The sequence below is a fragment of the Rhinopithecus roxellana genome, chromosome 15 (genome assembly GCF_007565055.1).
Source record: "Rhinopithecus roxellana isolate Shanxi Qingling chromosome 15, ASM756505v1, whole genome shotgun sequence".
In the NCBI taxonomy this organism is placed as follows: domain Eukaryota; kingdom Metazoa; phylum Chordata; class Mammalia; order Primates; family Cercopithecidae; genus Rhinopithecus; species Rhinopithecus roxellana.
In genome coordinates this window covers 26,914,458-26,931,696 of record NC_044563.1, presented here as the reverse complement: position 1 = coordinate 26,931,696, position 17,239 = coordinate 26,914,458, and the positions used below count along the sequence as shown (strand labels likewise).

Sequence of the window (17,239 nt, the reverse complement as noted above, 5' to 3'; positions counted from 1 at the left end):
ATATACCTTTATGTTAACTACTTTCAAGAATGCCAGAAGGTCACTTTCTGAAAAATTGATTCAGCCTATTTCAACAGAGCAAAGCTTCCTTAAATTGGCTTTAGAATTTAAGAATTTGGAAGGAATGTTTAATGATAACAATACACAGTGTATTTTTTTTTTTTTTTTTTTTTTTTTTTTTTTTTTTTTACGATTTGCAGGGTAACTGTAGTGAGGAAAAGGAACAATAAAATCAATATTTATAATCATCTGGATAAACATATGGTTGCAACATAATTTCTCCTATTGAGAATAAAAATGGAGAAATCCATTGTTGTCTCTTCTGGCCGTCCCTAAATTCTTTTTTCAATTATAGAATTCCAATAGCTCTTTCCTACTTGAAAAATACAATATAGAGGCCAATGGACGTATATGTTAGGAAGATAAAATTGTGTATCTTTTTAAGTGTATTTTCATCTTTAACACTGAAAATGAGGCTGTTTATTCTTTGGTTAGAGTTTTCACCAAAATCTAGGCTTACTAGATTTAGCTTCATAAATCATAACATAGTCAACAAAAAAAAATCTTCATTTCTTCTGAGTGTTAACAGATGAACTACACTGTGGTTTTTCAGCCAGAAAGAAGGCAGGGCGTGTGCAGAGCAGATACTGAAGTAGGATCTGTAAACTAGACATTTTTGCATGGGCAGAAAAGACTCTAAATTGTCTTTATCATCTTCAAAACATTGCTTCCACAATTATCTTTGCCATCCGGTTTTTCTGCCACCCAATCTCTCTTTTCTCACCAGAGAAAGAAAAATATGCTGGGTAAAGATCACTGGAAAAGTCTGTTCATATTACTTGTTGGAAAGATACTTAATTTTCCCTGAAGACTTTACTGGTAGGGTTGAATTTCATATATCAACATGCAATTCAAAATAATTGTAATGGTACTGAGGCAGTTTGAGTAGCACATGGGGCTAGCCACTTACATGACACTTATTTTTTGAGGAGTATCTAAATAGATTTCATAAAGTTTTGTTTTTCAACTAATAAGAAATGTTACTTTGTGAAAAACAAAGAGGGCAGAGATGCCACTTTAACCACATAGAGAGAATTAAGATGGAAAAAAACCACTCTGAGGATGTCAGTGAAGGTCTATACCAGAAAATCTCATTTATCTCCTTCTTAGGGAAAGATGTAAAGCACAGCCCACATAACTGACTGTCTAGTGTAATGAAGACTTCCACTTTGGGCTGGCTGCATGTGAACGAGGCTTTTTCTAGAGAGAATTTTGTAGAAGCACACGTATACAGTCACAAAGCAGTAAAATTGGACTTACTTATAGGTTTCTCTTTGAGGGTAGACACTGATAGTAGCAGATATTAGAACTGGTCTCAAATATGAAAGTTTTCTCTACCAACCTGTTTGTTTCATTTTACTTTCCTAAAAAAGACAACTTAATGTGGATGTGGCTAGGATGCAGTAAGGGTAACATTTGTGTTCTCTAGAAAACAAAAAAGCCATCAAATGTGATCATGGGTGTGTTTTTTCAAATGAAGCCAGATGGCAAATTCAACTGAAGATAACTTATCACTGTTACGAAGGTATCAATCCTAGCCAGCAGAAGCCTGGGCTGATCAATGATTCAAGCTAAAGCCCAATTAATATCCCCTTTGGACTATGTATTGTTGTCATATTTCATTTGGAATAGAAATGCCTGTAGGGAAATGTTTGGCTTTTCATCAGAAACTGGGTTGTTCAGGTCACTCCTAAAAGATTTTCTCTGAGCCAGTAAGAATAGCAGGAATGAGGTAAGATGTTAACTGATTCCCTGGATAAAACCTAGAACTATACCCAGAGTCCATTTTAATACCGTGATTTTTGGGGGAAATGGAGTGGAAATATCTGGTCACCATAGTAGGACTGAGTTGGGCATTTTTCAAAGATAGTAAATGCTCACTGATTCTTATACAAAAGATGGTAAGATGCAAGTGTGTGTGTGCACACCCCCACACAATACACATATCTTGGGCTTATGTTAACTTGCCCCCAGTTGACAGGATAGTCAATCAAGCCATATCAGTGAAGCAACTCTGCAGGCCACCTGGATTTTCCATTTTGACCATCATTTTTTAAAAAAGAAAACAATGGGCAAATTGGTAGCCTCTTTTTGACAGTTGGCTGTGGTGCTCCTGCATGTCCTCCCTCCTTAGCATGCACTGTATCTGTGCAAAAATTCCCGTCCTAAAGAGATTTTGATGGTGATTGATGGAGCCAGCATAAATGTGAAAAAGAGAAAGGGCTTATGTGTGATGACACTATTTTTAACCCTCACAAGAACTAATCAAGAGCTTCTTCTCTTATCTGTGTCTAAATACAAAGCATTAGATAGGTGTGATTCCCCACCAGCACTTTATAACGTGCAAACACCTTGAAGAAAACAATGATCTTATCAGAAGAGAGTCAAACCTTTTTAAGAGTATGGTAATTGCCTGCAACAATAAGCAACTAGCCTTGCAGAGAAAAGAATGAACAACACCCCCTCCCCATACACAAGAGATTTCAATTCAATATTTAAAAAGCAAGCAGAATTAAATTTAACATGCAAATTATAGGGAAAATACCATATCAAATAATGATTTATTGAGTGAAAAAGTTTTCTATTCATTCCATCATACAATAGATTGTGCTAAGAATCATTTTGGAGGAATGTGCAGCATTCAGAAGTTGTATCTCATCATGCAGTCACTCAGCAGCATTTTATCTAAAAGTAGGTGCACAGACTCAGACAATTACAAACTATTTCAGGCATGATCTACAGTGATTTTTCCACACATTGTACAGTGAAAGCTCTTCATCTTGGAACAACTTGTCAAGGCAGACTGCATGCACATATATATTAGTTATTTGCTTGAAAAGACAAGTTAGAATATGAAAATATATAAGCAGCATTCATGTAATACAGAATTCCTGAGAATAGCGTGTGCTATAAATCTTTGAGAAGTAATTTGTATTCATATAAAAACCATGATATAAAACATTTCTCTCAACTAAAACAGAGTGATCTAAAACTAACACACTGCAAGGGGCTGTCAGTATTTACTGTCAACAATGATGAAGGCATAACTAGATTCTATTGCACTTTTTCGCAAAATAAACATTTCAGACAATTTTTTCTTTTTCTTTTTTTCACATCTGTTTTGAAAGTATCAGAGAAGGCATTTTATAAACCAATGTATTACAATTTTTAAATTAAAATATTTTTCTCTTTTCATATTTTTCTTTCTAGTTGATCAATACGGTTTTAAACCCTAACGGGACTATATAAAAACACAGAAAGGAAATACTTCTCAAGGATACAGCTATCATTATTCTTTATACTACTCTCAGACAAATGTTGCTGTTCTGTGACCCTAATTTGGAAAAGATGTTGGTTGTTGTTATTAATAGGTAGAGAGTATTTATACTCAGGCATGTATTTACATATACCTAACAAAGCAAAAGAAATGCAGAGGATATAAAAATGGAGGAGTGTAAAACTCCCTTGTACTTAGTAGAATTAGTTGCTACAACTGCTACAAATAAGGACGGGGAGCGTGAGAACCTCTCTGGAATCTGAATGGTAGAGTCTCATATAACAAGGGCACGTGAGGGAAGTTCAGAGTCTAAGGCCCTTTCCTTTGCTCAGAATCAGAGGACAAGGAGGAAAGTGAATACACTTGACAAAAACAAACAACGAAACAGCTATCATCTATCCGCTTTTCTTCTGGAGAGAAAGAAGGAAAAGCTAACAAAACATTTTCAGTGTTAATATTTAGAAAATAGTTTCCTAGTAAGAGAAATATAATCTTACTAGAGAAACACTAGCATATATACATAGTAGCTTTATTTCCATTGTGTTTGATCTGGTCTTTTAAATATTAGAAATAATGGTGCTTTGCTTGATTGGAAAAATAATAATCATCATAGTAACCATAAATATGTAGTGTGCATATGTGTGATTTCCTTGTTTTGCAAGGAAATGTCTTAAATTCTACCATACATTTACTTCAGCTCTTCTCTTTCTTCCTTTCCAACCTCCACAACGTATGCCTCCTCTGAACTTTCTTGAGTGCACCATCACTCCTGCCTCATCTGTATGTGGAACAGACATACTCATAGATACAGAGTTGACGGTGAAATAGAAATTCCACAACAAAGCAAAATTATGTCTTTTGTGATTATTTTGACTTTGTTTCTAGAGAGTTGTTAAAAATAAACCAAATCAAAACTATCAAAGAAATAATAACATAAAACTCCCTTCAGTGATGAAAAAAGAAACTAAAACACAAATAAATGTTTTTTCTTTTTTTAACAAATAATATAGATTTATATTCATGCATTACTTTCATTAGTTCATGAGTAAGAGTGCACATTGTTGAAAAAGCGTAAGTGTTGCAGAGCATCTGGCCTCAGTTTTCCTAAATAAACATATTACAATAGCAAAAACTGGTGTCAGAGCTGCATAAACCACAACATATACTCCATACCATCAAGGTGCAAAGGGACAAGGAAAACCAACGTATGTACAGCATTTCAAGTTAATATTCCATGAGAGTTGTAATAAATCATAGAGAAAAAATTAAATATACTATAAAACAGCCTTCCACAATAAAGTATGGATTAGTTGTGTTCTAAACTATATAAGAATAGCCATTCATATTTTATAAGTATGTGGCTTTATTGGCAGTTAGTACAAAAAATTGCAGTGCAACTGGCTCTGCCAGGGATAAAACAGACTTGAAGTAGCCAATGCAATGGAATATTATTTCAATGAACGCTGTTCTTTTTGGAATCTTAGATTTTTGGTTTGACTACTAAAGGTGATGTACAACTCTTCAACTGCATAGTCAATGTAAAGCAGCATAAATCCCTTGTGGCACAGAACCATAGTCTCAGCAAGAGACAAGGGCAATTCCTACCAACCTGTAAACTGAAGGGATGTGGAGTTCTGGCAACGAAGGCAAGAATTTGTTTAAATCATTTCTTAGAAGTACCTGAACTCAACCATACTTTCCAAAGTCAAATTAGTATGTGGGTGAAGACTGCTTGATACTTTAAGCCATGCTTGGCTTGTGAACATTTACATGGAAATCTGTCTTTCAAAACCTCACCAGCCTCTTTCTCATTACACTGCAGTTGATGGAAGGCAGAGGTCTCCAAGCATACAACTCCCTGAGACTGGTTCTGAGAATGACATCCTGGCTTCCTGCAATGTCAATCTAACCCTTTTTAAGGTCATCAAGTCATTGTTTTCTTCCCTACAAGCCTGGATATTTCAAATCCCAAATATGGCTGTGATACATTTCCAAGTAGCATATTATACATGTGGTTTGCCAAGTATGCCTTCCTCCTAGATTCCACCTAGCATTCAAAGTTGCCATCATTTCTTCCCATTAATGTTATCATCCCTACTGGGTACCAGGTGTCAACTAAGGCCATTCATGGTGAACAGGCTGACCACTTTTTCTCCGTTGTTGTTGCAAATGTTCCAGTTCAGCCTCATACATCATTTCTTGAACTAAGTACTTCTCCCGTCGTATTCGGTCATGTAGACCCTTTGGTACATCTGGAATCAGGTATGCGATGAATGACTTTATCCCAAAAACAAGGTGCTGCAAATTTAAATGTGAAAAGTACAGTTTTCAAAGATTCTGAAATGTTAATTATAAAAGTACAACAATGAACAATGTTGCATTTGCTTTGAATCAAGCATCAGAACTTAGTATGTACCATCTAGAATATTAATACTTTCAAAAATTATATTGAAAACACTACTGTTGCCTTCTTCACATAAGTATCAGGACAAAACAAAGAATTACTTCCTCTTTTTCCTGTAACATGTTGATATCACTTTCTAAGCACCAAGTAAATCTTAAATTCATACCTATAAAATCTCTACATATTATGAAATATTATTATGACATGAATTGTTATACACAGATGAGAAAGATCACATCCAGGGAGAACCCATGTCCAATAGATCATAACACATATCATGTAAACCACATAGAATGCAATCTGCCTGTTATGCTAGCATTACACTCAAACTCAAAAAATGCATTTTTCATGTCTATTAAGTTCACATATCACCATAGCTGCTTTAAATATTTTACCATTATTATATAATTGTTCTATGATGAAAAACATATTACTTTTATTATTACTTCTTTGAGACAGCATCTCATTCTTTTGCCCAGGTTGGAGTGCAGTGGCATATACACAGCTGACTGCAGCCTCCATCTCCTAGGCTTAAGTGATCCTCCTGCCTCAGACTCCCAAGTAGCTGGGAACACAGTTGCCTGCCACTACACCTGGATAATTTTTTTAAAAAAATTTTGTAGATACAAGGTCTCACCATGTTGCCCAGACTGGCCTCAAGCTCCTGGGCTCAAGTTATCCTCCCACCTTGGCCTCCCAAAGTGCTGGGATTACAGGTGGGAGCCACTGTGCCTGGTCAATATTTTGAAAAATGAACTGACAAAAGTAATGCATTTAAAAAAAAGCAGGAATAAAACTCAAAGGCAGTGTGTCTGTGGTTAGAAGTATACATGTTGAATGAGGCTGCTTGAATCTGAATCCTACGCTTATCAGCTCTTTAACCTCAGGCAAATCACCTATATTCTGTGTCATATCCCTAAAATGGTGATAATAGTAGTATCTCTTAAAGGTTGGCATAAGTATTAAATGAATATATGTGTGTATATATATATAAATACACACACACCATATGTGTGTGTGTGTGTGTATATATATATATATATATATATATATATATATATTTGTGTGTGTGTGTGTGTATGTGTGTGTGTGGCTTGGGAATTGCTTGTCATAGTGTGAGCCCTGCTTAAATATTATCTCCTGTTATTATAAATGCATCCTGTTTTTCCTAGGAAGAAGAGTAGATCTTTCAATTTCTCAGAGAGGAAAAAACATGATACTAATAGAGTTAGCATAATCTGTGGAAAATAACACGTTCCTAATGGATTCTTAGTAAATAGTCTATGTGGAAAAGAAGAATTCAAGGTACTTTAACTGGGCTTATTATATGTGTCCCAAGAAACTGTACTGCAGAGTAGATCATAGTAAGGCAGCTCATATTTTTCCATATAAAAGCAAATAATCAGAAGTTCTTTCTTGATAAAATATTTGATATTCACAGAAATATCCAGGAATATGCCTTAAGGGTATAGGAATAAAATTCAAAACCTTTGCTATAATTAAATTAGTAAGGAGGGGTATGCTTCAAGTCCCTGAGGAAAAAATAATTTAGTATACCTTTCTTTTTTTTTTTTTTTTAGATGGAGTTTCACTCTTGTTGGCCAGGCTAGAGTGCAAAGGTGCGATCTCGACTCACCACAACTTCCGCCTCCCGGGTTCAAGTGCTTCTCCTGCCTCAAACTCCTGAGTAGCTGGGATTATAGGAGTGCACCACTGCACCTGGCTAATTTTGTATTTTTAGTGGAGACGGGGGTTTCTCCATGTTGGTCAGGCTGCTTCGAACTCCTGACCTCAGGTGATCCGCCTGCCTCGGCCTCCCAAAGTTCTGTGATTACAGGCGTGAGCCACCACACCTAGCCAAGTTAGTATAATTTTAATAACACTGACTAGTGGAATTTAATGCAGAATTATTTTATAATTAAAAAGTTTATTCAACTCATTCTAAATGGCATTCTAAGGGGAAAATAATACAATAAAAGATAGTCTCTTCAATAAATGGTGGAGGGAAAATTGGATACCTATGTACAGAAGAATGACAACAGACCCCTCTCTCTTACCAAATTCAAAAATAAAATCAAAATGGATTAAAGACAAGTGTAAGTCTGAAACTATGAAACCACTAGAAGAAAAACACTGGGGAAATGCTTTAGGACGTAGACCTAGGCAGAGATTTTTTTGGGGTAAGACCTCAAAAGCATGGGCAATAAAAACAGAAATAGACAAATGGGATCACATCAAGCTAAAAAGTTCCTGCATGGCAAATAAAAAAAATCTACAGAGTGAATAGACAACTGATAGAGTTGAGAAAGTATTTCCAAACTATCCATCTGACAAAGGATTAATAAATTTGATGAAATATCATACAGAAGACAGAAAAAATGTTCTAAATGTGAATCAATCTCATGGCTAGCTCTCTATATATCTAAAAACAATAAAATGGGTAAGGCACAAAATAAGTTTCATGAAACAATACTATTGAAGTAATTTTGAAAAAGAACACTCAAATTAATACTACTTTTTTTTTTGTAAACAAACACATATGCAAGTAAATATGTGGGAGAATTTATACGGATGAAAAGGGAGGGGATGTTTTTGGAATGGGTGGGTAATGGAATTAGCAATGGTGAAAGAAGAAGAAAAAAATAGTGAGGAAATTACATGGATCAATGATGACAGTTTGCTTTGAATCCATGCATTTTGTTAACTTTGTTCATTTGAGCTCCAAAATAAGATGGGAGAAGAAGTGTAAATAAAAACACAATAGAAGTTTTTTTAATCACTGGATTGGAAATATGCCTTAACTCTTATGTTAGACACTCTCACTTCATTAGGAGACATGTATACAGGTGCAAAGTCGTTAAGTAATAGAATTTCAGTCCCGGATGATATGCTTAGGGGTAACCATTTCATTTTAAAGATGAAGGATATTTCACTACAAAATTTGAAGTACTTTTTGGAGATCAGTTGAGAGGTATATTACCTTTAAAAATATTTGTTCCAAAAGTCTTAGATATGGCTACCTTTTCTCTGAATAAATTGGTGTGGTCATGTAAAACAGATGCATTTAAAGTCTTTTTATTGAACTTAGTGGTACCTCAGAGAGTATATACTCAATATATCCCAGTGCTAAATTCTTCACTGTATTGAAATAATTATATGCTAAATGAGGCAATAATACAATAGCTTCTGCCAAATTTCTTCACAGGATTACAATCAGATATTATTGTATGGATCTGATAATCAAAGTCTCTGCATTTTTAAATAAAATGTTCTCAAGCACAATTTATTGAATCATCCAGTGTTCCTTATACAAATATGTAAGTGATCAACTGTAATTGGAATTGATTGTTCAGAAAATCAGTTTTTTCCACCCCAATGAATTGATATGGATTCCTTTATCAGATGATGAAAATCATCCTTTCCTTTTTAAACTTGGTTACTAAAAGACTCAAAAGTAGGAGGCTCAAAAGTTTTCAGCTCAACTGTGCAGTAGCTTTTTTTTTTTTAACCCTGATTTCCTGGTACTTAAATTAATGTACACTCTTACATTATTCAGCGCTTGCTTTTCTGTACTTGTAATAATGCTTTCATTGTATTAAAGCCTTTTACGGGACCTACTTAAGTGTTTTTGTGGAAGTCTGTGAGGAACTGATTTCAAAGAGGCAGATGATAAATCATTTAGAAGAGCATTTATCTATAGTAATTTTCAACTCAGCTTGTGACTAACCTCAAATACAATAATGAAGGCCAATCTAGCAGCAAGAATATGCCAGTATTGTAAAGTAAACTCATAGGGTTTGGAACTCCAAGGGGGGCCTCTGTAGTCTCTGTACCTGAAATCCACAAAAACAAAGAGAATGACAAATAGAGATCAAACAGTGAAGGCCCCAATTTTCTTGATTTGCCCAAATACCAAAATAACAGTTTAAATGTGCTCATTAACATGCAGTGGGGAATACATGGAATGGTGAAAGCAGGCAGGAAAGAAACTATTATAAGTACCTGCAATAACCAGATTTTCCCATGCCAAGCTCACTCAGGTCAAAGAAGGATAGGCTATTGTTGACATATCCCTTTAAGCAACTGGGAGAAAAGAAAAATATCATGTGATTCAAAGATTCATATATTTCTAGCCTAATTATTTTATTACAAATGCCAGGATTTTATAAATGTATTATTCTTTCCATTCTAACGATAAACTTTTAGCAACTAAGCTCTTTTATTCCATTCCCTAACTTTCATAATTGTACCTTAATGAGACAGATTCCTGCCCTGCCATTTTCTCCCAATAATTCCTACATTGCCTTTTCATCTGGTTTATGTTTATTAAGTAGTTAGCACACACTAGACATTTTGCTAATTACTTTCTATGTATTAAAACTCTATAAAATGTTTTATAAATATGCATGCACATAATACTGTTCAATTATAATTAAGTAGCTAATAAACATTGCTTATTCTTAACTTATTCAACATATATATTTATTCAAGACCTATGATTTGTTGGAAAAATTCTCGATGCTTGGTACTTAACAGTGAACAAAACAGGCAAAAATCCCTATCCTTGTGTAGCTTACCTTCTAGTAGGGTGGGAGAGGGGAGAGATACGCACACAATAAACATAATTAATAAGTAAATTGTATAGAATGTTAAAATGCAGTAAGTGCTACGAAAATAAAAATGAAGTAATTCTTCCAGATGGGATATTGTTAAGTCATCATTCCTACAGTAACAAAAATCCAGTTTTTAAAGACATTGAAGATGTATGGAAACAAGAACTAGATGAATGAATGTTCCAGAGAGAGAAAAGTCCTTCCTAGGGAAATTGGCAATCACCTATTCTTTCCCTTTCCTGAAGGCATTCATTTGCCAAATCTGGGTGAATACTAAGAATTAGGCTCAGCTCAACTGTGCAGTAGCTTTTTTTTTTTTTTAACCCTGATTTCCTGGTATTTAAATTAATGTACACTCTTACATTAGCGTCTGTACCAAGGCAATAGAAACCAATGAGTTTTACCAATTGCATGGGGCTGGTGTGACAGATTGAAAGGTACAGAAGCCCCAAATGCCTGGATGTTTTTCTCATGAGATATTTGCTAAGTTCTTGGGCAGCCTGGAAAGCTGGAGGTGGGAGTGAATCTGGTTTTCAACAGGCAGAATGAAATCTTCTAGAGTGTCACAGCACTTAAGAGAAAAAGGCCTCTACAAGTACCACGGCAAGAAGGAGGGGGCCTGCCACTAACAGCCTCTTAAAAGTTTTGAGGCAGTGGAAGGCCAAAAGATAAGTTTGAGTTGTCCATAGGCCATAAATGAATCTCATGACCAAGTGGAGCTAATTCTTACAATACGAGGTTTTTTCTATCATATAAAATCGCTCAGTGGAACTCACTACATTAACAGAACAAAAAGAAAACCATACGATCATATTAATAAATAAATAAACAAATGTTTCATAAAATTCAACTGGAGATACAATAAACACTACTCAACAAAACAAAAATCTGGTAGGATCTTAATCTGATGAAGAATGTCTACATAAATACATATAGCTAATATATTTAACAGTGAAATGCTTCATATGTTGAACACTTTCTCCTGAAGTCAGTGAGAAGACAAACATTTCTCTTGTCACTATTTCTATTCAACACTGTCTATACAAATAGAAGAGAAAGACCTAACTGGAATTAACACAAAGAAACAGTATATAAATATGACTTTATTCACATATGGCATAGTTATGTATATAGGAAATATAAAATAACCTAAAACCCATTTGAATTAATGAGTGAATTTAGCAAGATCACTAGATAGATACAAGGTCAATATAGAAAAAATATTTCAGCAGCAAACAAAAGAAAATAAAATTTAAATGAATACTACTTATAGTGACATTACAAATACCAAATATCTGGGTATAAATCTAAAAATGCCATATAGGATCTCTACACTGGGATCTAAAAACAAACAAACAAACCACATGTCTCAGAGAATTCAATAAACACTGAAGTAAATGGAGTCAGCGTGTTTAAAGACTGGTTGTTAAAATGTCAATTCTCTCAAATTTTAAAAAAATGGTAACTGATAAATTGAATCTAAAGTTTATATGTAAATGTAAAGAGTCTATATTAGCAACGTCAGTGTTGAAAAAAATGTACAGAAGATTACAGCACGCAATATTGACTTACTGTAAAGCTACAGTAATTAAGACACCGTGATCTTCATACAAGGAAAGGCAATAGGCCAATGAAGAGGAGATAGTTCAAAAACTGATACACAAATACACATTCACCTGATTTATGACAAGAATGGCCCTGCCATCCTTGGTGAAATAATTGTCTTTTCAACAAATGGTGCTGGAGAAATTGGATGTTCTTAAAGAAAGTAATGTAAACCTTTGGCTACCACACAACATAATAGATTAGGCTAAGGGAAATTGGAATTAGGGGGTTAAAGTTTCACATAGAGTCCTGAGGGTAGACTTTTTTAGGAAGGTAACATGAGGAAAGATTAGGAGTTGAGAGAGGCAGCCATGAGGGTATCTGGGGATGGACAGTTTCAAGCAGAAAAAGCAGAGTCCTTGGCATGTACTGGGGACTGTGAGAGGGCAGCGGTGGTGGAAACAAAGGGAGGGAGGGAAATAGTGTTGGAAAACGAGTTCTGAGAAGAAGCTCACTTTGTATGAATTTAGGGAGGATTTTGGCTCTTAGACTGAAATAAGAAGACACTACTGTGTTTTGAGCACATGAATCACATGAATGAACTTCAGTTTTAAGTAAGATTATTCAAGGATCCAGGTGAGAGATGATAGTGTCTTGCGCTAGGTGAGGCAGTGGAAGTGGTATGAAAAGGGGATGTTTGGAAAGCAGGGTCAACATATTTCCCAGTGGATTGTGTGGGGCGTGAAAAAAGAAAAAGTATTCAAGGCTGATTACCAAGGATCATGGCCTGAGTCACTATAAATACGAAATTGCTGTTAACTGAGATGGGGAAGACCAAAGGTGAAGCAGGATTGGGTGAAATTTGGACTTTAAATTTGGGCATGGCAAGTTTTAGATGTTTATTAGACATGTAAGAGGAGATGCCAAGTAGACAGTGGAAAATTCAAGGCTAGAATTCAGGTGTGAGAGTAGATTGATCCATGAAACTGAATTAGATGGTCAAGGAAATAAACAGAAATACAGACGATAGTAAGTCCATAGATTGAGCCCTTGGGGAACTCCAAAATTAAAGCTGAGAGATGAGGAGAAGTAGCAGACATGATTGGTCAGGTGTGGCTGGCGGGGTAGCAGGAAAACCAAAATTATGTGGCTTTCTGAAAGTCAAGTGAATAAAGTATATTAAGAAGGGAATGATCAATTGTCAAATGCTGCTGAGAGGCCAAATGATGTGAGAACTGGAGTCGACAAGTGAGTTTCACAATGTGAAAGTCATCATGACATCTCGACGGAGCCATGGAGCATATGTGTTACTGAAGAGAGTTTAAAAGGGAAGAGGGAAGGGGAATTGGAGAACATAGGAAGAGAAAGGTCTTTGGATGTAGTTTTTGTGATAAATTGGAGCAAAGACATAAAGATGTAACTGGAAGGCAGCTGGGACAAGGAGGACTTTATTGACTAGAAGAATAAAAGCATGTTTCAATGTTAATGTGAATAAGTAAATAGAGGCAAAATACATAATGTATGAGAAAAAGGGGTGAATTACTAGAATGATGGTCTCAGGGAAAGAGAAAGAGATTCAGGGCACAAGTGGAGGAATTTTGCCTTCAAAATGGGAGCACAGATGGTTCTATTTCTAGGAACTTGGAGGAGGCAGGCTATGTGGGACACATACTGTAGGTAGGAAGATGTGATAATAGATGTCTGTGGAAGATCTTTTCTAATGGATTCAATTTTTCTTAAGTAGGAAGCAAGATCAGGTCAGAGTAAGAATAAAAAAGGAGGTGTGGAAGGCTTGAGGAGCAAGGAGAAGGTATGACAAACTTCTCTAAAAAAGTAGACGGGCAAATGAACTAGGAAAATAAAATACGTTTGTCAGGTCCACACAAAGTATGTGATACAAATTTAAAGTGAAACTAGTCAGTGTGGTAGTTCATTTTCCTTCATTCACATGCAGCTGCATGAGTGCAGTGCAGAGAAGACAAAGAGTTTGGAGAACCAAGGATGTGATTCTGCATTTCCGTAACAAAGTGAATGGGGGCAAGGACCTACATATCCAAGGAAGTGGTTATGGTGATTGGGCAACTGGTTTGTAAGATGGTTAAGGATGGAAAAGAGGACATTAAAGGAAAGGGTGGGGGGCAAGAATGAGTTATTATGACCAATGCCTTAGAGATCTAGGTGAGTTCAAAGAATTGTTAAAATTAATTAATTTTTACAACAACCTTAAAACATATATATTTTATCTCCATCATAGTGGTTAAAGAATTGAAGTTTAAAGGGACTAAGTAACTTTATCTAGGCCTGTAATTCCAAAAACGTTTGGCCTCAGAACCCCTTTGCATTTAAAAAATTATTGAGGATCTGAAGAAGCTTTTTTTCTTTTTTGCACAAAGACGTATCATTGATATTTTAACATATTCGAAATTCAAGCTGAGAAATTTAGAAAATGTCTGTTACTTCATTTAAAAACAAAAATAATATATATTAAGGTAAATTAATATAAATGACCCATTTCTTAAAGAAAAATAACTATATTTTCCAAAAGAAAAACATACTGAGAATGACATTAAATGTTTGCAAATCCCTTTAATGCCTGTTTTAACAGAAGACAGCTAGATTCTCATATCTGGTTCTATATAAAATCTATTGCAATATGTTGTTTTGGTCGAAGAATAAACAGAAAATCTGGTCCCATATATTAAGACTATTTTAATAGTATTTGAAACAATTGTGGATATTTTTCATTGACATTCCCTCAAAGCTCTACATGTGATACTTTCTAACGTTTAGCTGCAATGTGGAATTTTAAACCTTATCAATGAAGTTTTTATTCTGTTACATTAAAATCCCTAAGTCTAACTTGTATTTTAAATTCGTCTTTTATTCATTCATGATTTTGTAACATCAAATATGGGTTATTTGGAAAATATTCATTCCTGGAATCATGCAGCTCTTCCAAATGTTGACATATTTTTACTACATACCATGAAAAAACTCACGATTGTTAATAACACCATTTATTTTTATCAGAAAAAAATCTATCAGCATTGGGAAGCTTTTAAGCTCAAAGTGGTAAATAAAAGTTATCCAAAATTCTAACTTTCACTTCAGTGCTTGAACTTTTTCAATGGCAATAAATATAGCAATTATTTTCTTTAAAATGACAGGCTAGTTGTGAGCATTCTGTAAAAGACTGCTAAGTATCCAAGTCTGAATAATCATAGTTGGTCTGGCAATCATTATTTCATGTTGGAAAAAAGTTTGCTCAGTTTGTAACTCCAATGATCACATGAGTGTTTTTTTTTTTTTTTTCTTTGAGATAACCATCACACTTTGGAATTAAGCAGAAAGTGGTTTATGCACACTTCCTATTTTGTCACATGAAATATTTAAAAGACATCTATTCAATAGTGGAGATTTTATTAAATCAATAATTATTGCTGCTTCACCGAGGACACACTGAACTTCTCGTTGAAATTTTTTATGTTGGCCAAATTATGGTGAGGAATACAATCACTAATACTGCTTGGTACCACTGCCTTTAGTTACGCAAAACTACCAGAAACTTTATTCACCAATATTTTTGGATCGCTAGGGAGAATGTCAATATATGAAAAGGGCAAATTATATCTTAATTTCATTATAAAAATTGCATTGACTTCATGGACCCCTGAAGGAGATCTGCAGACCACATGTTAAGAAAAACTACCCTCGGACAACGGTTGTTGGAACCTAGATTCAAACACACATCTATCTGATTCTAAACCTTGAATTCTTAATTACAGAGCTATGCTGGCTTCACTCCATTCGTCGTTGTCCATACTAGAGCCAATAATTTATCATTTCATCTACTCTCTTGCCAATATCCTCCCCTCCCACTGTCATCTTGTCCTTCTGCCCCCTCCGAAAATTTCCAATCTGAATGAATCTATGTCAATGTAGCTGCTAAGCATACATAGAAAATAATTAAACAGGGTGCTCCTCTGAATGTGTGGTGTCAGTGGAACATAAGCCCTCCACATCTTTCCTTGAAATTAATCTATATTCCTAATCGATGAATATGGAGATTTCGGGTGCTATCTATATGAAATGCAGGCTCTGGAATGTAGAGTACTAGATACCCAGTCAATCTCATTTTCACTTGCCACTAGGTGGCAGCGAAAACACTGGCAAATAATGCTATGAAGCGGGCTCCTTAACAAGCCTATATGTTTTAAATCCTTAACATCCGCTTCTAGATTATTTTGATTAAGAAAAAAGAGGGTTTTTTAAACTACTAATACAAAATCCCACTTACACTTAGATAGTGCTTTACAGTTCATAAGATCTTATCTCAGACACCATTTCTTAAGCTTAAGGGCTATGGTTTTTTTTTTTTTTTTTTTTTTTTTTTTTTTGAGACAGAGTTTCTCCCTGTCATCCAGGCTGGAGTGCAATGGCACAATCTCGGCTCACTGCAACCTCCGCCTCTCGGGTTCAAACGATTCTCTTACCTCAGTCTCCCGAGTAGCTGGGATTACAGGCGCCCGCCACCACACCCAGCTAATTTTTGTATTTTTAGTAGAGACGGGGGGGGGGGGGTTTCATCATGTTGGCCAGGTTGGTCTCGAACTCTTGACCTTGTGATCTCCCCGCCTCGGCCCCTCAAAGTGCTGGGGTTACAGGCCTAAGCCACCGCACCCGGCTGAACATTTCTTATTATGAACCAAGTAGGTCCAGATTAATGATGTGTCTTTCACTAAAAGGCAAAGTTAGAACTCAAACCTAAAAGGTCTGGCTTCAAGTTAAAATCCTGTGACAAGACCCCAAAATATACAATATATGAGGAAATATCCATTCCCTTATCACCTATCTGAAAAACTGAGACATTTATATCCAGAAAGGTATTTCATTGATCTGAGAAAACGTCCGTTCCTCAGCAGAGTTAACAGTGGATTTCCTCCTATTCCAGGGCTCATCCTGCTTGTGGCACATGTCCTGCATCCAGATCAGCTGCACACCCAAAGCTGCTCCTGCAGGAAACGGGAGAAGCAGCTTCTCCTGTCGCTTCTTCCACACCTAAGGCTGATCTCCAGCTACAGCTCTGTGTTATGTGCCTACAACTCCTCTCTGTTCCTCAAATCCAATGGTCTCTTACATTTTCCCCTAGTACCTTATTTCAGTAAGGAAAGAGCTGAAAAAACCTGTATCACCTAAAGCAGTGGTTCTAAACTGGGTGATTTTGTCCCCCAGACGACATCTGGCAATGCCCAGAGATAATTATGGTTGTCACAACTTGGAGAGTAGGGAGGTTACTATTGGTATCTACTGGGTGGTAACCAAGGGTGCTGCTAAACATCC

At 35.7% G+C, this 17,239-nt stretch overlaps 1 protein-coding gene across 3 annotated transcripts in view; it reads right to left on the bottom strand.

The window, feature by feature from the left end:
• Nucleotides 1–2,602: 2,602 nt before the first annotated feature.
• ANO3 (anoctamin 3) overlaps nucleotides 2,603–17,239 on the bottom strand; it is a 474,780-nt gene continuing 460,143 nt past the window's right edge. For all 3 annotated transcript variants that reach the window (XM_010389365.2, XM_010389364.2, XM_010389366.2), the window contains 3 exons: nucleotides 9,744–9,824; nucleotides 9,469–9,574; nucleotides 2,603–5,635 (listed from right to left, as the gene is read on the bottom strand). In XM_010389365.2, coding sequence (XP_010387667.2) covers nucleotides 5,453–5,635; nucleotides 9,469–9,574; nucleotides 9,744–9,824 — 370 coding nt within the window. In that variant the 3' untranslated portion in view covers nucleotides 2,603–5,452. The remainder of the gene's footprint in view (nucleotides 5,636–9,468; nucleotides 9,575–9,743; nucleotides 9,825–17,239) is intronic.